Source organism: Microcebus murinus, chromosome 15 (genome assembly GCF_040939455.1).
Source record: "Microcebus murinus isolate Inina chromosome 15, M.murinus_Inina_mat1.0, whole genome shotgun sequence".
Lineage (NCBI taxonomy): Eukaryota > Metazoa > Chordata > Mammalia > Primates > Cheirogaleidae > Microcebus > Microcebus murinus.
The window spans coordinates 6,351,081-6,376,325 of NC_134118.1; the positions used below are offsets into that span (position 1 = coordinate 6,351,081).

The 25,245-nt window shown below is 40.2% G+C and overlaps 1 protein-coding gene across 1 annotated transcript in view; it reads right to left on the reverse strand.

The window, feature by feature from the left end:
- The window catches only part of F13A1 (coagulation factor XIII A chain), a 161,320-nt gene that overhangs the window by 67,353 nt on the left and 68,722 nt on the right, over positions 1-25,245 (reverse strand). The window contains exons 5-6 of the mRNA XM_012737725.3: positions 18,351-18,469; positions 15,876-15,983 (exon numbers count right to left, since the gene is read on the reverse strand). Of these exons, the coding sequence (XP_012593179.2) occupies positions 15,876-15,983; positions 18,351-18,469 (227 nt within the window). The remainder of the gene's footprint in view (positions 1-15,875; positions 15,984-18,350; positions 18,470-25,245) is intronic.

Sequence of the window (25,245 nt, forward strand, 5' to 3'; positions counted from 1 at the left end):
GGTTTGGTCTTTGTGGGTGGGTTCAGCTTTGAACTCACATTGCCATTCCTTTATCATTGAGAAATAGAATAGACTATGAATCTCAGAGGTAAAGGTTCCTAAACCGTGGTTCTGATAACTGATTTTCAAACAGATAGCCATTAATTAGAAGGGCTATTTATAACACAAGGCTGAACTCAATCAGCTAAGGGGAGGAGTAAGAAAAAAAGCTCTGTCCTCTGCAGACCTTTTAATTGTTAATGCTGATCTGTTCCCCTGTTGCTAGATAAATCACAACTCTCATTTATTAGCATTTGGCCAGATTAGCTACTGTTTTCTAATTACAACATTGATTTCTGGGGAGCTCAGAGAGATAAGTCTTTAGTAAGAGATGTAAAGGGTTAAAGTAATATCTCCATCCCTAGACAACAGGATATGTTTGGAGGACACTTCAAGGGCATGCTGGTCCTTTTTCATGCTGCATCTGGCCATTTTAACACCTTACCATGAACTCAGGGTTTGATTAGTGGCAGAATGATTTCATTCTTGGTCTTGTGTCACTGGTGGTCAGGCAGACAATGTGAACCCAGAACTATGGACAGGAAGAGTTATTTAACTTCATTAAGGTTGCACTAAATTGCCCTCCCATAATACCTATGGAATTGGAGAAATGAAAACAGGCCTCCCCACCCCCTAAGTCGCCATCAGTAACCTCAGTGGCATAACACATGCAATGCACTTTAAAACACGGTGCCAAGAAAAGACGGGGATTATGGCATGGACCAGAGAGGCAGCATGACTCAGCTCCTAACCCTAACCACAGTTTTTCAGAAGCCTTACTGGCAAGTCAACACAATCCTGAGATTTCTCATTTATATATCAAAATCTGGACAGAAAAAAACCGCATCAAAATGCTGATCTTTTTCTTGTTCTGCCAGAATGGGGGAAGAAGCCAATGAAAAAGTGTCTGCACCGGAATAAAGGTAGAGATTCTGGGACTACAATGGGAAAATGATACTAGGCCTGAGAGTATCCCCCATGGAAATGAGATATACCCAGGTAGGGAGAGTGGATTCTGGAATGAGAAGTTTAACAGAAAGAGCAAAGCCTAAGTATTCTAGCAAAGATTGCCCATATCCTCAGCTAACCTCCCTTCTTCACTCAAATCTCTCTCAGATTACTAAAGAGTAGATACAATGAAATACCTTGACCTCAAGTTGGAGACCAGAGGAGAAATCAAATGAATTTTATATCAAGAAGAGAGTCCAGAGTTCATTTATTAGAGCAAATAAAATATCTGGAAAAGAGTTATGCAAGTATGAGCATGAATAAAAGGAAAATAGCAGCATGGTGGAGAGAGAGAAAGAGAGAGAGAGATCATGAAAAAAATCATACATAGAATAAAACAAATTAAGGAACATAAAGAATTTTTTCAAAATCTCTTAGGAGATCACAGACCAAAGGGAACATATTGAGGATCAAGTTATAACATTATACAACTAATAATAAATTATAAGCTGTAAGAAACAGAATAGATAACTGCTAACTATAAAATTAATGACATAGAAGAAAAGTTTGAGATAATCAAAGAAAATGCTAATGAAAAGACAAAGAGAGGATTTATTTAAAGAGGAGCTAGTAGTTCCATAGTTACAGCAGACAAAGATGATACAACATAAGGATAATTAGTGTCCTTAAAATAGAGAACCCAACAAATGAAACAGAGGATACATTCATAGTGCAAAAAATTTCTACTTAACGGAGGAAAAATTGAATCTATACACTGAAAGAATAATTTGTGCTCCAGGGTAATTTGATGCAGAATGTTTAATGCCAAGGAATTTTAATTAATTTGAACATTAGGATAAAGAAATAATTGTTTAGTCATCTAGACATAAAATGTAAATTAGCAATAAGTTAGGGAATCAGACTGCCTTCAGACTTTTCCGCAGTACCACTCACTGGCAAAGCACTGTCAATCATTATTTACATAGTTCTGAAAGAAAGAAAGGTTATCCCAAGAATACCATGCACAGCTGAGATGGTGTGCACATGTAAAGGAAACCAGTGCACATTTTCAGACCTGGAGGAACCAGAGAACATAGTACCCAGCAGAACCAAACTGCTTGAAAAGGGATATCATGATATTGTATTTAAGGGCTTAATCAATCAAATAACCCAGGAACAGAGGCTCTGGTAAAAGATTTAGCGGTGAAGAAAGTCCACGTAATTTAAGCATCTTTGGAAATTATAGTTACAGATAAATTTTTAAATCTGATAATGTAAAAGCAATAATCAGCCTAAGAAAAAAATTAGACATGAGGGAGGAAAGAGGAGAGGAAGAAGGAAAATGCTAATGTTTTAATGTGTTGGTCTCTCATAGTTAATTGATACCATCTAAAATTAAAACATAATTTAAAAGTACATAATTACTTTATTCTGTTAGTGGTATTCATAATTTTTTAATAACCTCAGAGGGACCCGTTAGGAAATGATAGCTCTTGTAGTGAAGAAACATTTATTTAAAGTTTAACAATTTCTTCTGTTGCAATTCAGCTTTTTTCCCATTAAAATGAAATTTAATAAAATTAAACAAAACTTAAAATTAAATAGAATTTGAGTACAATTAAATGTAACACTTTTAAGTTGGATGACACCATTTGGCATAAATACAGAGAAACAGATTAGTGGAACACAATAGAGAACACAGAAATAGATGCACATAAATATGGTTTACTAATTTTTCACAAAGTTGCATAGGCAATTTTATAGATAAAGGATAATTTTTTTAACAAATAAGTCTAGAGCAATTGGATATTCATATGCAAAAAATGAAGTTTGATTCATACCTTGTACCATATGTAAAAATTAGCTCGAAATGGATTATAGACCTAAATCTATAACCTAAAGCTATACAACTTCTAAAAGAAAGCACAGGAGAAAATTGTGTGACTTTTGGTCAGGGAAAGATTCCTTAGATATAATACTAACAGCATGATCCCTAAGGAAAATATTTATAAATTGGACTTCATCAAAATTAAAGACTTTTCCTCATTGAAAGGCACCATGAACAGAAAGAAAAAAGAGCAGTATGGGGTTGGGCGGAGAGAGTGGGGTAGGAAGAGAGAGAGATAGCATGAAAAAAATCATGCACAGAAGAAAACAAATTAAGGAACATAAATAAAATACTTGTAAATCACATATCTGATAAAGAATTTGTATCCAGAATATGTAAAGAAGACTTGAAGCCCAAGATAAGAAAACAAGCCATTTAAAAACATGCAAAAAATGGTTAAACAGCTACTACAACAAAGAAGACACATGGGTGGCCAATAAGATGCTCAACATCATTAGTTGCTAGGGAAATGCAAATGAAGACCACAGTGAGATAACACCACACACCTGTTAGTCTAAAATTAAAAAGACTGATCATACCAAGTTTTGGGGAGGACGTGGAACACTGAGGACCCTTATATCCTGCCAGTGGGGATGCAAAATGCACAAACACTTTGGAAAACAGTCTGGGAGTTTCCTAAAAATTAGACAAACATCTACCATATGACCCAGCTATCCCACTCCTAGGTATTTACCTAAGACAAATAAAAGCATATGTCTATACAAAGACTTTTACATGAATGTTCCAACTTTATTTGTAAGAGGTAAAAACTAGAAATGGCCAAAATGTCCATCCACAATAGCAGTTTATCCGTCAATGGGATACTAGTCAACAATAAAGAGGGATGAGCTACTGATACAAACAACAGCAGAGATCAACCAAAATGCAATAAAGAAGCATAAAAAGAAGCCAGACCAAGACAGAGCACAAACTGCATGATTACGTTTACTTAAAATTCTAGAAAACACAAATCAACCCATAGTGACAGAAAGTCAACCAGTGGCTGCCTGGGGATGGTCCACAGGGCTGCGAGTGGCTAAAGGGAGAAATTACAACAGGGAACTTCTAGGGTGATGGACACGCTTGTTATTTTGATCTTGGTGATGGCTTCATGAGTGCACATACGTGTCAAAATAATCAAATTGTACACTCTACATATGTACATTTTATTGTCAACTATATCTCAATAAAGCTATAAAAAGTAAATGTAATACTTTTAAATTAAACTAGCATCTATAGTATAATAATATTTATGATTTTAAAACTATTTCTCCTGTATAATTCAAAGGATAGGAAGAACCTTAAAGCACGACCCACACTGGACTTGGCTCCAATTTTGGTCACTGGGGCTTGAGCAGATTCTAACTAGACATTGACAGATGAAGAAATGGGCATTTCTTGATTCCTCAGTTTCCTGTAGCACAGACCTTAACATTTTGTGTAGTTACTATTTTTCCTGCTTTCTTTAAATATATAAAGGTATTTTTCTTCTCCTGTGTGCACATTTTATATGGCTATGATGAAATAACTTTTCTCCATTATAAACCTATTATATTCTGTTAAATTTCATTGTTAAAAGGTATGTTCTCTTAAAGATTAGAATTCTGTAGAAAGGCTTGGATTTCTTTCAGAAAATAGTTTTATATCTAATCTTGTCTATAATAGTTTCTCTAAGTCCATTGGATATAAATTTCGATTTTAGATAACATGAACTAGGTTTAAAGGCCTAGAGTTAAATTTGGGAAGGAGAAGAATTATTCCTTGTAGAAAATCCTTTCTAGGTTTTGTGACTCCAAAGTCCCCACCCACAGTCTGGTGGTGACCAATCTGAAACCTACCTAGGTGCAAGTGGTAAAGTGGATGTCAAATTGTGCCCCATGGCATGCAAGCATTTTGCAAAAGCAGCTCGGTTGGTACTGTGTTGGGGGTGGGCAGGAGAGGACTGAGTGTTGGTGGTGGGGACTTCAGGAAGCACCCCTCTTCAATAACTGTTGCCCTGCCTTTTCTCTTTTGTGTATTTGGGTTAAATTGATATTTGAAAAAAAAATAGTTCTAAAACATAAAATAAAATTTGAAAACCCGTTGGTCTGGGAACACAGAGATCTATTTCTTGTGCCTGCTGTCCCATTTGCCAAGTTATGTGCTAAGGATCGACAGAGAGAGGAGCTGCAGACAAAGTGCTCCGACAGGTTACGCTGTGAACAGGCAGCCCAGCAAAAACACACAAGAGAAAAGAAACAGGGTAGTAGGAATTCTGTTTCCTTGCTTGGCTCCTCGTCCTTGATCCTTTCATAGCACTTAAAACAGCCAGGGGCACACACTTGATCCAAAGGAAAAGAAAGCCTCTACCATCTCTCTCTTTGGCTTTTCATAGTGCTGGGCTTCACAGCAAGTCGTTTTCTGCCTTGTTGCTACTGGAAATGTTACTGTCTCTTCCTGGAATGCCAGTCCACACTCAAACCCCTTCTTTACCTGGTGAATGCCTACTGATTCCTTAAAACTCAGCTGGTTTCTCTTTGGAAATCTATACCACCAATTACCTTTTGATTAGCTGTCTTTACCCCATGCTCACATACACTCTTTGCTTAGTTCTATCCTCCCATCTATCACATTGCACCGTGTCGCTGGTTTCTGTCTCTGTTTCCATGACCAGGCTGTACGCTCCCAGGGGAAAGTAAGGCGCCACACTGCTTTGACTTTGCAGTCCCAGGGCTGCACAGGGGACACTCAATATGTTCTGTTGAATGAATGGAGGTGGTATTACTAGATGACAGGGGCATAGGCCACTTTTTCATATTTCTTTACTAGGTCAAATGAATGTATTGGAATACCAACAGACATTTTGTTGAAGTTGACAAGTTGTTTCTAAAATTTATATATTAATAGAAATGCAAAGCATCTAGAATAACCAAAACAATATTGTAAAGGAAGAACAAAGTTTGATGACCACCTGATTTGAAGATTTACTATAGCAAAATAGTAGTCAAGGCAGTGTGGTATTGGTACACAGATAGACATATGAACCAATGGAACAGAACAGCGAGTCCAGAAATAGAGCTACTCTCATATAGTCATTTGATTTTCAATGAAGTCATCAGAGCAATTCAATGAGGAAAATGATAGTCTTTTCAACAAATGAAAGTCTTTTCAGCAAATAAAATCCTTTCCAACAAATGCTGCTGAAACGAATGGTTAAACTGAGAGAAAAACAAAACAAAACACCACCTTGATCCCTACCCTACACCACACAAAAGGATAACTCAAGATGAATCATATACCAAAATGCATATGCTCAAATTATAAAGCTTCAAAAAGAAAACATAAAATATCTTCATGACCATAGTCCTTCCTGGGGAGGACTATTAAAAAACCATTTAAAAATTGAACTTTATGAAATTAAAAAATTTTTATTACTTAAAATATGCCACTTAGAAAATGTAATTGGAAGCCATAGTTTGGGGAAAATATCCTTTATACATACCTGACAAATGATATGTATTCAGAACATACACAAAGAACTACAATAATAAAAGTACCAACAAACCAATAAGAAAATGGTCACAGATTTGAAAAGATTATGTACCAAAAAATACAGGAATGGCTAGTAAATGTATGAAAAGGTGCTCAACATCACTAGCTATCAGAGAAATGAAAATTAAAAACATAATGAGATATCCACTAGCTTGGTTAAAATTAAAAAGATTGAAAACATCAAGAATAGGCAAAGCTGTAGAAGAACCGGAGCTCTCATACAGTGCTAGCAGGCATGTAAAATGGTACAACCAATTTGGAAACTGGGCAGATTCTTATAAAGTCAAACACATACATATCTTCTGATCTAGACATGGCACCTTTAGCTATTTGCTCCTGGCATGTGAAAATAGGTACACAAAAATACTTGTACAAGAATGTTCATTGTGGCTTTACCTGTAATAGCTCCAAACTGGAAACAACTCATATGCCCATCAAGGTGAGTGGGTAGACAAATAGTGACATAATATACAATGAAATACTTCTCAGTAATCATAAGGAAAAAATTAAAAACACATGTAATAATTGATTAAGTAAAAGAAGGCAGCCCCATCTATATTGTATGAATCCATTTATGTGAAGTTTTAGAATAGACAAATATAATCAATTGCAAGAAATAAGGATAGTGGTTGCCTAAGGTGGTGATGGTTGAATGGAAGGAGCACAAGGGGAATTTCTGGGCTAATGGAAATGTCTATATTTTGATTGGGGTGATAATTTCCCCAATCAAAACTCATCAAATTATGCATTTTATACTCATGCTTCTTACTGTATGTGAATTTTACTTCATTTAAACAAAACCCCATGAACTAATCCTGATCAACATGAAGCATGTAACTACTATTATGTAGTTACATGTTACATGTAGTTACATGTTATGTAGTGAATGTTTATATATGACCCAAGCTCTGACAGGGGTGGGTAATCAGATTCATTTTCATGATAACCATTGCAACAAGAAATTATTGCCCTGTCTTCCTTAGTAGCTGAGGATTTTCACTGGGACAAAACATATTTTGCTGATCGACAATCATGAAACGAAAAACCAAACGTGGACCAAGAAAGAGGGAAACAGAGATTTCGAGGTCTCCAAATGTGGTCTGCTTTCTTCACTGCCACGCCCCTGCTGCACAGGGTGGGGGCTGGTGGAGTGGGCCTGCAGGAATGTCTGAGTGGAGGGACCGGGTGGATGGGAGAGGGACCGTGCAGAGCAGGGGAGGAAGGAGAGAAGGATGGCAAGGGAGGAGGTAGGGGAGGGAGGGAGTGAAGGGAACCCAAAGTGGGCAGAGCTGTGCCCATCCTACAGCACTGCACTGGCTTTGCTCCTTTGCTATCCCTCTGTCCTGGGGACACTGGCCTCAGGAGACCAGAGCTCACCGGCTGCACAGCTTGGAGGGAGTGCTGAAAAGCGTCCATGTGTTTCAGAAATAGCCTCGTGATTACCAGATAGATGCAGCATTGAAACCTCATTCCAGGAAGCAATTCAAGGAAAGCAGACATTTAGATTGACTGTGATTATCACATTCGAGAGATGGCTTGTAATAAATGTCTGTTTTTCTCCAAAAATATGGGGAGAGCAGGCATAAGAAATGCAACCTTAATAATTGAGAAACCAAGCTGTTTGCCCACAAATGAAAACTTCATTATATGGCTGGCTTTTACATAACAGAAAAAGATGATGTCTGAACAGTTCATTGTCCCTCGCTCCCCCTACCCTAAATAGAAGGCTTGGCTCAGACAGGGCATGTAACAGGATTACATCTGCACTCGGGCAGAGAGGACAGGCAGAGGACACATCAACATCACGTGTGAAACAGTGGGATCCGGCAACCCGAGATGCACCCCCAGCACTGCCAGTGACCTTGGATAAAGTTATCTAGCTTCTCGAATCCTCAGTCTCTCCATCTGCACATTGGTTATTTGTGGAATGGGTACAATTTCGTAAAAACGGCTATGAAGATACTTTCTGTTGGGTAAATTCTATTTTCCCACTGCTTCCAATATATTTGTCAATTGTTAAAACTCTCCAACAAACAGAAATGAAAATCCCTGGTGAATTAGGTGACCTTGTGGCATTATGTGTAGTTTGAAATGTATTAGAGAATTGTCCTGACTCTGTATCTTCCCTTGGCCATTCCAGAATTGTAGAAATGCCTCCCATTCTTAGGAACACCTTGACTCCAACTTTAAAGATTTTTTAAAAATCTCTTTAGAGTTGGTAATTTAGTATTTTACCCTATTGGAGATTATCCAGAAGTTGCCACCCTGGGTGCTCCTACTGACTGAAATGTGTCACCACTGGAAAGGTTACCCTTTTTCTTTTTAATTTTTTAGTTTTTTAAATTCAGGATATTATGAGGGTACAAAAATTTTGGTTAGATATAATGCGTTTGCCTCGCCCAAGCCAGGGCTACAAGCGTGCCCTTTCCCCATACAGTGCACTCAGCTTCCATTAGTTGTGGGTTTACCCCCAACCCCCCAACCTGACCGGCACCCAGTGAGTATTACTACCATGTGAGCACCTCAGTGTTGATCAGTTAGTACATGCAGTGCGTGTTTTTCCATCCTTCAAGCTCTATCCAGGATAATATAAAAGGTGCCAGATCACCATTGTTTTTTGTGGTTGAGTAGTACTCCATGGTACCTATATACCACATTTTATTAATCCACTCATGGATTGATGGGCACTTGGGTTGTTTCCACATCTTTGCAATTGTGAATTGTGCTGCTATAAACATTCTAGTGCAGATGTCTTTATTATACAATGTGTTTTTTTCTTTTGGATAGATGCCTAGTAGTGGGCTTGCTGGATCAACTGGTATTTTTTTGCCATCTCAAATTGAGGGATGTTATTTCTGACTTGAATCATGAAGAGAGACAGTAACAATTTAAAATAAAAGTTGATGTGGTTGGAGACCCTGAAACTCTAGACGGGGACTCAAATCAATCATGGAGCCTGTATCCGGCAGTGGCCACCAGTCTGGAAATTTTGACCTCTAGGTATCTGCAAGTTAGGATGCAGCTGTATCACTGTCACGCTTACAGGACACCAGATGGAAGTCATATCTTCCTCCTCACAAAGGTGGCACCAAATCAGTCAGTGTGGTCACACCAGTTATCTGGTAGTGATTATTATCACCACCACTACCAGCGTCAGAAGTTCTGATTGGCAATTATATAAATCTGACCCAAGAAGGGGGAAATATTATCATGCTTACTCAACAGATGAAATTTTTCAAAAAATAAGATCCATATAGGGAAATATGACAAAGCTCCTCATGGTTTACAAAGATCAGAGACAATGGCCATTGAGCACCTGGGTCCTCAGATTTCTCTATGGCAGTTCCCTCCAAGAAAGGGAGTTTTCGATGCTTTATAAACCAAAGAAGCACTTAGATTTTCTTTGTAAATGTTCTTAAAAATTATTTAAAAATAAAACTGTTAGGGAATTACACTATGGTTGGTCTATATGACCAGGGAGTAGACTTTCTGTATTTATTTCTGATGTTAGACTTCATTTGGGATGATTCAGTAGTGAAATTTATAACTCAAGTGAATTCTTAGATGTAATCTGAATATCTGTATGTAAGGTTTGTTGCATGAAGAGGTTTGCTGAGTATGAGGCTTCCCATAAGACGGCCAAGTAAACAACTGGAGGAAAATAAAAAGCATGGTTTTATAGTAAGCCCCCTGTAGAGCAGCTTGGCATCATATCAAAGTAGTGATATCACTACTGTCTTTTTCATGTATGTAAAGAAAAAAACTTTCCAAATATTGGGACAAAGAGAAGGGGAAGAAGAGATGGACAAAGTGAAAATAACTTTATTTTCAGTCTATCTGTGGGGTCACAGGTGCTCGAGGATCAGAAGCACTCCACTTCCTCTCAAAGGTCCTTGGTTGCTCACCTAGCGTGGGCCCCAGGAAGAGCCAGGACCTGTGCCCAGCTGCAGCCAGTTTGATTTACTAGCTGGAGTTCAAGACTTTTTTTTTTATAAAACTAAGGAGTACATCGAACATCAGTTGGCTAAAAAAGTTCAATCATGATTTAGTTCCCCAAAGGCACAGTCAGAGCAAAGTATTAATGGGGATTAATGATGGCATTGTGGTTCCATATTAGCAAAAGACCAGGGTTAAAAATAAACGTGGCATCCCAAGGGAATCTGGAAAGTCCTGTCTGGCACCAGTATAAAGCACTGGAATTTAAAAATATGTAACTATATTGACTTTTTTCTCCTCTCCTACCTTTTAAATTTTCCCATTAATATTATCTTTTTTCTTACTAGATTGAATCAAAATACCATGAGATCAAGTAACTGTAAATGTTGGGACCCCATGGAACAAACTTTAGTCTCAGCAACCTTATGTTTTCTGAATTGCAAAGCAAGCCCCCAGAGGAGCATACTACCCCTTATGACATTTTTCTCCAGTGCTTTTGGTGACTGGTTATTCAAATCTCATTTCCGCTATGGAGAAAGGATTTCTGTGAATAGTAGCACTTTTGTGATTGCTGTGGGTCCTTGTCAGCCATTCTTCCATCTTTCCATCCAATATGTGAACACTTGTCAGGTCGGTGCTTAGTCCCGGGAAAACTTAGAGCTAAATTTGCGGGATTTGCTTTCCCATACAATCATCCTGTGCCTATTTCCATCAGAGATTATGCCATGCTGAGCTGAAACGTTCTACTTACTAGTCTGTCTCCTCTACTGGACTGTGAGCTCTGTGAAGGAGAGACGATGTTTTGTTCACAATTGTTCCCCAGTGTCCAGACTGGTAGATTCTTAGCAAATAATTCTTGAATGGATGAGTTAACATTGAGTGTTTTACTGTCATCACTGTCTCCACCACCACCTCCACGTCACCACCACCATCACCACCACCACCACCAATACCACCATCTTATTATATTTGGTACCTAGTCCCCTCTGGGCACTTTTCTCCAGGGTCCTAGTGCCTTGACTATTTCGAATCCTCTGATTTACACCTTTCTTTACTTATTCTCCTCTTTCAAAATTCACCTTATCTGGGCTCTACTCCCTTGGGGCTCACTGTTCTTTTCTGGGAGCCAGCTACTCAGTTTGATATAATAACTGTTATTGGTAATAACGTGTTGGTAGTGGCCCTCCAAGGTAATATGATCTGAGAGTGAGGACAGTACCTAGTTCCAGCCCAGCCACTCATTTGCTGTGTGACTTTATGTCAGCGACATCACTTCAAAGGGCCTCTGCCACCTCACTTAGGAGACCCTGGAGAGCCTTCCTGATCTCGCTCGCTAGCTCTGTGCGTATTTCAACATAGATCTTCTATTGGTAACGTCTTAACCAACAGGAGCAGATCGGGATGGAAGCGAGATACTTAGGGTTTTCACAGTGAATATATGATCAGGCATCCGCGGTAACAGCAGCCATTTCAGCAGCAGCTGTGTCTCCTTGGGGGAAGCTCCCTGCCCGTAGTTGCTGCCAGATCCAATCAGTCACGGGCAGCAACAGGCACGGGCAGGTAACCACCCTGCAACAATGCAGGTTGTTGTCACAGTCTTCCCCTTTCCCCAGGACCATGCTGTTCTTGCCACAACATGTCATGCCAGCTGTTCCGATAGGCTGACTGGGAGCTCAGAGGCCGCGTCTGGCTTCCTCACGGCAACGGAGGGCCAGCAGTGGAATGCTGTATTAATGCCACGCGAGGGAAGTCAGTTTTCAGATGGCACAAAACATCCTTCTTAACTTTTCCTGGCAATTTTCCTGGTGGAGACTGTCACATCAGAAATGCATTGGAAAGAAAACAGCAATCAAGCAATGCAGTTTAAAGGAGGAAGTATAAGTTTCTTCTTTTTTCTAATTTCTTCTTCTTTTTTCCCTCTTAAATCAATCTGCAGTATAGCTTTGGTAAAACACACCACTCAGTATTTAGAAAAGCCTAAATAAAAGTTAGCTTATGTAAGGTATAACATCTCAGGCCTAATCCCCAGACAATGAGAATGCAGGATTTTTGGATTTCTGTCTCCTGGGAAAGTCCTATAGCCCGAGGCTGTCCAGAATGTCATAAACATATCCTACTTTTACATCAAAGTGAAATAACAGCAACTCAAAATAAGAACAAGGGAAGATACTGAATCTATAAAGGAAAAATATAGAAGAAAGGAGAGTACTGATTTGAAGAATAAAAGGATATTCTTGATGCCACTGGGAATAACAAATGTGGTTTGAGTACAGAGACAAAATTTCATTTTAAAGATGAGCTGTGGGGTAAGGAGAGGTTAGTGATTTATCCCGGGCCACACTCGAAGGTAACGGCAGACCCAGAGCCAAGGTCTGAGCTGATGTGGCGGAGGCTCTTCCCACACGGTGCTGCCTCCACTTTCTCTCCAACAGAGGAATGAAAACCAGCGGCTTTCAATGAGTTAAGATCCTCTACACAGGCGAGAAGAGAGAGTTATTGATATTCCACAGGCAGGGAAACTGAGCCACAGAGGGGTTTAGTGCTATGGTACTCACGAAAGGTGATTTTTACCCCCAGGCAATATTTGGCAATATCTGGAAACACTTGTGGTCGTCACAACTGGTGGGGAAAAGATGCTAGTTGCACCTGCTGGGTAGGAGCCAGGGGTGCTGCTAAACATCTACCTGTTAGATGCACAGGACAGCCCCCACAACAAGTGATTATCCAGCGTTGTCTACCGGACAATAAATGTTGTGTTCATAATAATATGAATCTGGATTGTATGTGGGGATTGTACACTTAAAATCCAGATTCATATTATTATTATCATTAAAACGTTTGCACACTTTGGGTTATCTTTGCTTTTTTTTCCCCTTTCTTAGCATCATCCACCCACCTGTTCCCTGCACACTCCTTGCCAACCTTTAGTGCTAGACTTGGGCTTGACCACAGTAAACAAATTTGCCTTTGGAGCCCCAGTCCTGTGCCCCTGTGCCTTGTCCCCACTCAGCTACACCCTCTTCAGACAGCTGCCAAGGGCTGAGCTCCTCATCCCCACTCTCTCCCGGGAACACCTGCTCTTAGGACAGAAGTCAAGGAACAGAAGTCAATGTGTTACCATTCCCAGGAATTCGCATGCTACGTGTGTCTCTGTTCCGACATTTATATCCTGAGAAAGGGATCTGCAGCCTCAGTGACCGGGCTGGGAGAGGCTTAACAGGAACTCCGGAAACAACTGTGCAGCAGCCTCCGTTCTAGAAGGCACACACGTGCCATCTCCCTGGGAAATCGGGGCTCTGGCTAGACTCCTGCAACTTCAAAACATTTTCTTCCTGGGCCCTCTGAATACATCTTTTCATATTTTAGGGCAAATCTTTAATTGAGAAGGCTAAAGGGTTTTTTGTTTTTTATTTTTGTTCAACTACGCTCAGAAATTTCACTATAGATTTCTGGACTTTTGAATAGGAGGACAACAGCCCGAATGGCCAAAGAAGAGTTGAACTTTCCTGTCATCTTTTTCATAGATTTTCAGAGTCTCAAAATGTTAGTTTTTAAATTCATTATAACTGAATAGATTTTGAAAAGATTCTAAGGATTAAAGCAGATAATAGAGATGAAAGGGTTTTGAAAACTATCGAACATTTTGCATATGCGAACAATGATGTGATAGCAACGGAGATATTGCTCTAAATGGCCCGGCAAGCTCTCCACCCCTTGACACCCAAGGCCTCCCCCTCCCAAAATAAAACCGAACCCAAACACCATTCTCCAAAAAGATGCTCTCTGTCTAGTTCTAAACCTTTTAATTGGGATATACATTTTCAAAATTAGAACTTCATAAGCTTTATATGATTAATAAAATTTCAAGGCAATTTGCATTAGGATTATGTGCTTATTCACTACTTAACAGCTTTCTGCTTGGCCATGTGCCACTACAGACAGCATTCAGTTAGCTGCTTCACGTTTTCGTCCCTCTTGCATTGGTTTGTGTTAGACAGTGATTTCTGATTTCTGGATTAGTAAAAATACATGTAATTTGTGAGTAAGCTCAGGCTGATGAGCATGCCATTTTAGAATGCTCAATAAGAAATTAATTTACATTAACCACTGCTAGCTAGCGCTTCCCGCCTCACGGCAAACTTGACACAGTAACTTCAAAGAAGAAGAAAAAGGGAAATCTTGTCTGCACATCAGGAAAAATAGTGATTGGCTGCAGGCCTAATATATGGTGTTATATATGGTTATTACAAAGAGATTCCTAAATTCTCTAGAATTCATTGTTATCTTTTCACTCTGCAACAATAACTAACAGAAAACAAAACTGCCTTTAGATGTTAGTTTTCTCCTTCACTTTTTAAGCTCCACTGTGTCTTAAATTTACATGTAGCTTAGTTATTAATAAAATAAAAACAACTTTTCTTAAAAGCTAACTAGAAATTACATTTCACATCACTCTCAGTCTAATATTTTGTATGAACAATATTGATTTTGTTTAACTCAAAAGAGTACACAAAACCAAACTCAAAGATAGAATTCTTCCAAAGAGAGAATTTTTTAGAAAACTTGAGGAAATTTGTAATACAAAGATTTTTTTCTTAGTCTTTGATTGTATGAAATGCCACCCAGCTTAATGTTTTTTCAGAAATATTCTACTCTTGAACCAGATTTGATATGCTTTTCTACACCAAGGACTGGGGCTATGTGCTGAGTGTATCAGTGCAGTGCAGGACTCCGCAGGGACCCGGCACCACAGGGAATCCACGTCCCATGCCTGGCCCCACCCTTCCCACTCATGGCAGTTCTAGCTCCTCTCTCAGCAAGCTGCTCCACTGAAGGATTTTTGCATTTCCAAAGATGTTTCAGGATCTCCTACAGAGAGCAACATGGAAGGTAGAAAATGTCTAGATTTGAGGTCAGCAGACCTGGGCTCCAGCTGAGGCTTGTCACTGGCAAGCTGCCCTCACCCTGTGTCCTAACTTGGAAAAGATCATGAGGCATGCGTGCCCATCCTGCTGACCTCAAGGATTGCCACCGAGAGTCAATACCACTTCATAAGTGAGGAAGCCCTGTGGTGAGGTATCAGTGTAATAGGAGCCAGTATTATTAGACAGAGCCATTCATTTTATTACTCTTACTAGCACATGCAAATGAAGAAAAGCTGCATCTTGCACATCTGCTTCTATACTCCTTGATATTTGATTGACAGACTGTTTGATTATAGTCATTGACATTTTTGTCATGGTTACTTCTCAGTCCCTAGGCAAGAAGTTCTTAAGAATAACTGGCCTATAGTATCTGATATCCATCACCATTTGTCTGAAGCCAAAGAAACATACTGTATTGACATGAGAATTTTGTTTTATAGCCCATGACAAGCTCAGGGAACTCCAAGAGCTACACTGGGTGCCATAAGCCAGAATCTTGCAAATAAAAGTTTGTTACTTATAAGTCTTCATGTCAACAGCTCTTACTGAACTGGCATCCAGATGAAGGCAAATGACATACAGATTTTCATAGTCTAGCTGTTGCTTACCATCGCAGACCCCACGCGGCTGACTTTGATGGGATTCCCTCTACCAGAAAGGTCCATCTGTGCTTTGTCCATCACGTACAGGCAAGCGTCGAGGATGCCATCTTCAAACTTTTTTGGGGAAAAAATGACAAAGTATGTAATGTCCACTCTGCAAAGAAGATATTCTCTGATGACAAATAAAATGAAAGCATAACCTAATGTTTAGAAATGTGTATATCTGATATAGTAATCTTCCATAATCTCAAGTATGAAATATTAAAGTGAAAGGAAGGGGACATCCTCCTTTATTTTTCAGTGAAGTGAATAAGAACATAAAAAGCAAGCCAGAAACATAAACAGAACTCCTAGAAAGCTGATGTGCTCAGGGATCATGAACTGACTTGAAGCCATTTAGAAAGTGGTACATGTTAATCGAGAAGATCTCTCCAACATACTGGCTCCAGTGCCCACGGTGGAGGCACAGACGATTCACCAAAGCCAGGCCAGTCTCAGGACTTCACAAGTAACACAGTCCCTGTGCTTTCAGATGTACCACAGAAAGGTACTTCAGGCCTAGTTAGCTGGACCCAGAATAGTAGGAGATCCATGTAGTAACTGTGCCTCTAAGGTTTCCCTCTTCTGAGACAGGGTGGCTCCAGGGTCAAGGAGAAGACAGACAGTCCCAGAGAAGATTAATTACACTATCCAGGGAAGAGCCTGGTACAAGTTCAATTTCCTTAGAAAGAAATGCTAGCCAAAGGCAATACCAGAATTTTCTTAAAAAGGAATAAAAGCCAACAGTAATAAAATGGCAATATGGGGAGATTGCACCTACACTGTAGCTTACTGCAAAAGGAGATTTCTTTGAATACAGAAACCTTGCCCAGTATCAACCCACATACTTGTGACAGAAACCACAAGCTTAATGGCTAATTACCATGTAGTTCTTTATTAAATACAGTTAGAATACCAGCTCTGGGTGTAGCCCACACTGATGGGACGGATGCAGTAATGGATAGTTGTCCTAGTTCTTCTTATTAAGCAGCATTTCTCAGCCGTGTTTGTGGGATATAATAGAAACTAGCTGGAGACTTAATGAGGTGGTCATAGAACTAGTTGTTTCCTTGCATCACTACAAACAACTAGCTTGGTTGGTTATTTTGGCTAAAGGATCCGTATCAAAGGCCTGTGTGAATGACAGTAGATGCAGACAGTGCCTCTGCTAGAGGTGCCCACCCGAAGGCATGCTGGCCGGGGAGTGCCTTGGCTGTTCAGGGACACTTTCCCAGTTCTCCTTGCTACACCTAGTGATGCCTTTTCCCTTTATTAGCTTTCTACAGATGGTCACACTGGGGCCATAAATAGAATTGCTAAGCTAAAGGCTAAGAATTGGGGACAGTAGTCAAAGTTTGCGCGTCACTGAGGAAGGGGAGGGCTTATAACCAGGGAGCCAGGCAGGAATCCAAAGACAGGGGAAGTAAATGCAGATCCGAGCTTGGCAGGACATCAGAAATGCAGGCAGGCAAGCCTGAGCACTGGGCGTGTAATCCTCAGGAGTCAGGGTGAAGAGGCTGGTCACAGAGCCAGGTAGCAGGATGGCACAGGCACCAATGGTCAGGCTGGAGCAGTGGTGAGGGACACAGGGAGATCCCATATGGAAGTCAAAGCAAGGGACTTGGAGCCAAGAAAGTACCATGTGACCTGGTGCAGTCAGATTCTGTGAAATTGCTCCCCTGGACGCCCAGGGCAATGATGCAAAAGCCCAGTCGCGCCAGCCAGAGCTCCCTGAGAGATGGCACGTCTCCCTCCTCTCATGCTGCTAATTAAAATCACATCTGAATCACAGGATATGTATTCGTTTACGGAAAAAATGGTAAAATATCATGCATTTGCTTCATTGTTAAAGATACCAAACTGAAATCATTTGAATTATTGAATATCTTTTAAAAATATCGTTGGCTGCTTTATATCTAGACAGTAGCTTGAGTTGCAGCTGATAAAATGTTTCTACAAAGCCCAGTGGGCCCTTCTTGAACAAAATGGTAGCACTCTTTTCTAATTAGCAGTATCCTAGACTAATACTTTTAAATAAAGTTATTTCTTTGAGTTGGGTACTCACCTTGCAGTTTTCTTTGTATCATTATCAAAATACTTTTCTATATAAGAAAAGGAATACTTCAGTCCATTCCAGGTTGAGCTAATGAGATTTCACTGTACTAAGATGCAAAAGCATTTCTCAGTAGAATGCCACATTATCCATAGAATCTCTCTGCTCTGTACCATTGTAATAACCACAGATATGTGGTTTCAGCTGATAAATTATTCAGTTGTCTTTATAAGTCTCTACTGCTATACTCTCTGCCTTGGAGTCTCAGATCCTGAAAAGCAGGAAATTGTGCTTGTCTAATATTGATCTATGGCACCCTACAGGGATACACGTGACAAAAAATATTAAGTAAAAATATCCTTGACGATGACAGATTTTAAATGGCTCACCTGGCCGTAGCTCCAGCTTCTACTCTTGGTCTCGTTGACATCTCCATAAAAGATTACCCCGATGTCACTCAGGACGTACTCTTCCCTTTCTTTCTCATTGTCCAGATACACAGCATCCTCTGCATCAGGATTTAAACATAATGACCATTACCAAACCAGACTCTTTCCAAATACTTGCAAGTTTATTTTGTTCTTAAACTGCAATTTAATCAATTAAATGAAAAAATGCCTTTTGTTTCACTAAGCATACCTCATTTCCCAACATTTTTAGCGACAGTGAACATCATCAGTGCGAAGACCAGTCTGTAAATGATGACACTTGTCAGCAAAAAGCCGACAAACTCCAGCTCTTTAAGTGCCAAGCAGCACAATTAAACTGGTGTGTCTCATTAAACATTTTATGATTCCAGTGCATCAGTAGCTTGAGAATCAGAGTTCTATGATGCAGATGCAAATCTCTAACACAGACCAAAAAACAATTTCCAATCTTTTAATGTTAAGAGAAACCTAGCTGAATTGAAAATGATTTTTAAAACAAATCTGGGACACATATGAACACAGCAACATCCTTTATCACGTCTGGTTTGTGGCCCACGGCTGGCAGGAGCAGGGAAGCTGTAAGTTGTCTCCTTTCAGTGAAAAATACTCGTGGATGTGCGGGTAGGTGTGTGTGCTCACCGGCCTCCCTGGTCAGTTTCCTCCACTGAAGGACTTTCCTTCCCCGTGGCTATAATCTCAGGAAGCAGGAAGGCCACGCTCCCCATCTACCCACTTAGTAACCAGCCTGGCACTTATTCCCAGGCCTGGTATGAGAACAGCAAAGCATCTTTGACACAGGCTGGACCCGGCAAGTATAAATCACATCCAGGTAAATTTGTGTGTTTGGAACAGGTATCCAGACTTTCTTATGTGAATTCTACCTCAAGGTCACAAAATAATTGATGCTAATAAATGCAAAAAGAAGAATAGAATTTGAATATCACCATTTTGCAATCCCTAATGAAACAACGGATCGAGGCTGAAATAATTGGTTAAGAGCGGAACTTTGTAAGGGTGGAGGAGACTGATAAAGCCTGATCTTAATGATAAATCTAAACATGTACCTCGTGAAAAGAAGAATGTGCTGGGAAGCACGTAGCATGACTTAGGAAGTATTTTTGCTGTGCTCCCTACCCCCACCAGAAAGAAAGCACTTGAAGCTGAGTATGCTTGAGTCTCTAGATTAACTACTGCTTAACAGAAAACACCACAGGCATTAGAGAAACATATTTCATGACACCAGGGTATTGAATCAGCAAAATTCAAACATGGAAAGTTCTACACAACAAATGATTCAGTTCTAGCAACAAGTTTGTGGCATGACAAAAACAGATAAAGAGGTTTGCTCTGGAGAAAAAGACTTAAGACAACTAACTTTAATTTATAGAGCTTAATTCAAACAAACTATAAAAATATATTTTAGATATTGTGGAAGTTTGATTCAAGATGGATCATTAGGTAATACTAAGGAACTCTTGTGAATGTTATTAGCTGTAATAATTATCCACATACTCCTAAACACATACATATATGTGTATACTGTGTATATGTCTATTTTTAAAAAGATGCACACTAAAATATGTAGAGGTAAAATTACATGATGACTGGAATTTACTTGAAAATACTAAGACAAAAAATAACGGAAACAAGGATAGATAAAGCAGATGCGATGACTGTCGAGTTGGGAGATGTATCAATAGGCAGTGGTACTCCTCTTTCTGCTTCTGAGTTTGTCTTAAACTTTTTATAATAAAAATAAACTTTGTCAAAAAGCATAAAAGAAAACTCAAATAAGTAAAAATGTACAAAATATTTTTAATTGGATGTGAAAATTCAATATGTAAAGATATAAATTCAGCCCAAATTAGTTCATTATAGTCAATATGAACCCAATCAAAATTACACTCAGATATTTTAGAATTCTGCACGCTGATTTGAAAGTTTATCTGGAAGAAACAGTATAAAAAAAATAGCGTAAAACTAAAATGTTGAAAAACAAGGAGGATTGAGGGGCTTGCCCAATGGTAAATTGAACTTCTGACCCTAATTTGTACATCCCTGTACCTACGCCCCTTTCCATGTGACTAGCAGTTCTTCCCCCTAAACACGGAATATTCCCTCTTGACCTTGGGCTTCCTTTGGGTAACGGGTGTTAGCAGAAGCCATGCAAGCAGGTTTGAAATGTGCGTGCACAGCCAAGCATGAGCTCTTACAACTCTGCTCTCACTATAAATGAGAAAGTATGCCCAGCAAGCCCTGGTGGAAGGAGGCTGAGGAGCACAGGAAACCCTCATCTCACGGTGTGGGGGGCTGTCCTTCACCGCATGCGGGCAGAGGCAGAGCCTCTCTCGCTGTTCCCGCCTGAAGCAGAGCTCACCAGTCAACCCCAGCCAAGCCCCAGATCTATGAGAATAAATGCTTATTGTTGTATGCCGCCAAGATTTTCTGGTTCTTTTTAATGTAGCATTACTCTGATCATAGCTAATGGAAATGAAGCAATAATTAAAGCTGACATGGGCACAGCAATAGGCAAATATATGGATGAACTGTATGTATATTAGATCTTAGTATATGATAAAGACAGGACTTAACATGAATGAATAATGATAGATCCAATCAATTCATTGGTGTTTTGATAACAGGCTAACTATATGAGAAGAAAAATGTCAGTATGATCTTTTTCTCTTATCATATACAAAACTCATCCATAGATTTAAGAGGTGCATGTGCATCTCTTCCTGCCAATCCTTAACTTACCTAGCATGTTCCAGATATGAATGGGTAGAGAAAGAAAACATTCAATAAATATATGAAAAGAGGCTCAACTTCACTAATAATTAGAGACAAAGTAAATAGCCACGAAACACCAAAGAAAAACCATAATTTTCCTACTATTATATATTAGCAAGTATTAAAATAAATGGTAATACCTAGAACCAATGAGGGTGTGAAGAAATGGGATACTCTTGTATCCTGTGGCTATAGTATAAAATAGCTCAGCCTCTTAAAAGGGTAACTTGGCAGCACCTATGCAAACCGACAGTGAGAATTAACTTTGACCAAACAATGCCATTTCTAGGTGCTATTCTACAGAAATGCATTTGTACCAAATGTATGTGCAACCTTCAGTACAGTTTAATGTGCTATAGTGAAATGGGAAACACTTCAAATAGTTGCAAATAAAAGATCAACTCAGTTATGGTACAATCATACCAACCAGCCATTAAGAAGCATATGCATGTACTGATACAGAAAGCGCTCCAAAGAACATTGTGTGAGAAAGTGAGGGATAGAGCTCATGTGAAACACAGTCTTATTTGTGGTTAAAAGTCCACATCTATGGTATGCATATGGATATTAATACGTGAAATGATAGCAAAGCATCTGCAATGGTAGTTTTAATGATTTTCATTTTTAATTGACAATTAATTGAATATATTCAAATATACACACATAGATAATAAAAAGGAAACTCTCCTTTTCACCAACCTTCCAATGCTAGGGAATTCCCAGGGGAAAACAACTGTATCTACCATTAATGTCTCTGATTTGTAGACCTCTGAGTTCTTTTTATGCTTTTATTACTTTCTTATTTCTATAATAAGATTTTCATCCTCAGAAAGTTATTTTGTAAAATGTGTTTGCATTTAAGTGAAACTAAGTATTTAATAAGAGGTTAACAACTTTATGTATTAATTTTTTAAGAGTAAAAGGGTTGTGCTCTTTGTAGTTATCAACGTTCTTATTAGATATCATCAGATAAACATAACTTTTCCTCTTTAAGTCTCTCATACCCTGTTCTTTTCAGCACAGGTTAGATTAAGCCTTGCTCCCTTAGTGCCCTAGGGATGGGAGGTAATTTTCATGCCACAGTATGGACATCGCCATTTAATTATTTATTGAAGAAGCATATGTTTAGTATTTACTGTGTGCTAGGAACTTTCTAAGTGCTGGATAAAGAAAAATCAACTCATTAACACTCATACAATCCCTATGAGGAAGATATTCCCATTTCATAGACAAGGAAACTGAGGCAGAGGGAAGTAACTCTTCCCCAAGGCCGAGGTACTCGTGAGATGTGAAGCCAGGATCTGCATACTAAGCTGCCTCCTCAGTAGGCTGTGACCTGGAGTGGGAGGGATCCAGGCCCCAGCACAGAGCCTGAGGGCATGGCAGGAAATCAGCAAACGTCCCTGAAAGAATTAGAGACAGAGACAACATCTGCAGCTGAGAGAGTGAGAGAGAAGTCCAGGAAAATGAAGGATTTACCTTTAGGCTTTGGGTTAGTATTGATGGGAAGTTATAAATTTAGGTGGCAAACTATGAATAGAGAGGAGTTCTGAAGCTCAAGACTGGGCCACCCTCTTCCTTCCAGCGGCTGAATTAAATCTCACTTCCAAGTGGGCGGCACCACCATGAATCCACAGCCAGGCGAGGGAGTCAAATGGGAAGCCGTGATTTTAATTTTAAATTTATTTATGATTTTAAAAGAAGATTGAAGGTGGAAAGCAGTGGTTTATTTCCCGTTTTTATTCAGATCTGTCACTTTAAAATATAGTTGTCCAAAGCTAGGTTAAAAAAAAAATTATATCGCCATGGAAACTCCAAAAAACTCCCTATGTTTGAAAGGCCAACAAAAATAGGAAAATTTAATCATTTTCCTCTGGAGATTTTTGTTGTTGGGTTTTGGTGATGATCTTTTTGTTTGTTTTTAATTTGGGGTTGGTTTCAGAGGAGTAGCAGGGTTTTACTAGTTCTAGGGGGAGGCTTGTTCTCCACTTAGTAAAATGCGGAACTCTACTAATAGGAAAAAAACAAACTAACCAGCAACTCAGTGTCCTTGAAACCCAGCAGTCTGGACCGTTGGAGGGCAGGTGGGTGTGTGTGCTCGTGTGAGTCGGAAGCTACACTTCTCAGCTGCGTGTGGCCTGAGAGGAGGGTCTGGGTGGCTCACAGAGTGATTGGTGGCACCGGGGACCTGTTGACAACTTCTCAATCCTAAGTGACCTCTGGCAAACAACCGCCACTACAGTAAAACTCCGGAAGAAAACAGATTACACCTGGCGTCACTGGTGACTGCGCCACGGCATCTCCCTTGCCTGTGCGGAGCGGCTCTGCCTCCAGGACAGACCTGCGGGCGCCTGGTCAATAGCCACCTTCTGGGCTGACTAGCCATTTACAAGAGGCAAGTAGTCAAGAATGATGATCTCATTTATTTGACTGTTCCTCTGGCAGGAATGGTGGGATAGTAAAAAAAAGATGGTGGGTTGAGAAATTTTAGGGCTGATTTCAGGCACCCTTGGAAATTCCCACCATCCTCCCCACCCAGAAAAAGTAAGCATTTATAATAAACATGCAAAAATGAATGCTGAGCGTACTGACTTTTAGTATCTGTATGACCTCTTTGGGGGAAGGAGGACCATTCACCACTGCACGGGCTGATGCATTCCTTTCCCTTATTTGCATGCTGTCCAAAGCCAGAACAGCGCCACGCCCTGGTCTTTAGGCGGTCGCTGAGCAAGGGGCGCGCAGGCATCAGACAAACCGCGCTGCCAGGGAGGCTGTCGGACAAGGCATCTCCAAGAGGCCAACAGTTTCAATCCAAGTTTGGTTTTATTTCTCATCCTTTAGAAGGAATAATGATTTGGCCCCTTCACAAAGACAAAATATATCGCCTTCTTAGGCAAGGCAGGAATCAGAGCCTGGGCATTAGGAATGGCCCCCTCTTGCCGCCCCTTCATACAGAAGCCCAGCTGCCTGACAGGGAGGCTGGCGCAGGAGCACGGTGGGACCACTCCCGGAGGGCGTGCGTGGCTTGGTCTGCAGAGCAAACGCGGCTCCAGAGCCGTGTCATCGTGATCTGTCTGTCCAACCCAAAGTAAGTCAGGGGGCCGAGACTCCAGCAGGCCGGCGTGCTGCGGGCACTTCCGGAACAGCTTGCCGCCTGTGGCAGCTGTGAGCCCATGAAGCAATGGCCTTCCTGGGGTCTGAGCCGTTTATTTTGGAAGGCTCCACAGCCACTGCCTTCCTTAGGTGGCTTAATGCAGACACTCCAGAGGCCCTGCTTCCTACCAACTACCTCTGGACTGCAATAAATCCAGCAAACAGACAAGTGGCTCCTCCACAGTGTGGGCGCCGGGCATTCCTTGCAAGCGTATGTGCTACAGCCCATACCAGCTTGCGAAGGCTATTCGACTTGTGCTAATTTGTTAGTTTTGCTGGTTAAGGAGTTTTTAGTGTACTTAGATATCTTCAGAAGATAGACTATTATTCATGAAGCAATTCTACAAAGAAAATGTCAGAGCTTCTTTACTCAGCACATATCCTCTAAGGGAGCCTGTGCCCTTGTTGGCAAACTTTTTTTTTCCCTCAGAGACAACTTTCATTTGATCTTATAAATATCAACCTGGATTTATTTATTTACTTACTTATTTACTTTCTTACTTACTTATTCACGGTGGCGGGACTTTCCAACATTTGTTAGATCATCGCAGAATCTTCCCGGCTGGCCACCAACTTCTTGTTTCTGTTGCTACATATGGCTAGGTACCAGTGGCTTTTGTTGTAAAAGTACAAGAGCTTACCCTGCCTGAGTCAGGACACCCAAGCTGTAGTCCCACTTTGTTTCCTACCTTCCTATATGACCTTGAGAAATTTATGTCACATCAGGGACCCTGTTTTCTCTTTTGAGATATGAATCCAATAATCTCTCCCTGCTTCTCAGGGTGGTGGTTATCAGTTGAGTTTACCAAACGTTTATGGAACATCCGCTCTGTGCCAGGCACATGCAAGGCATGAGATGAGGATTGTGCAACCCTTCTAGCCATGCTCCTTCTAGAAACATCTCATAATCAGC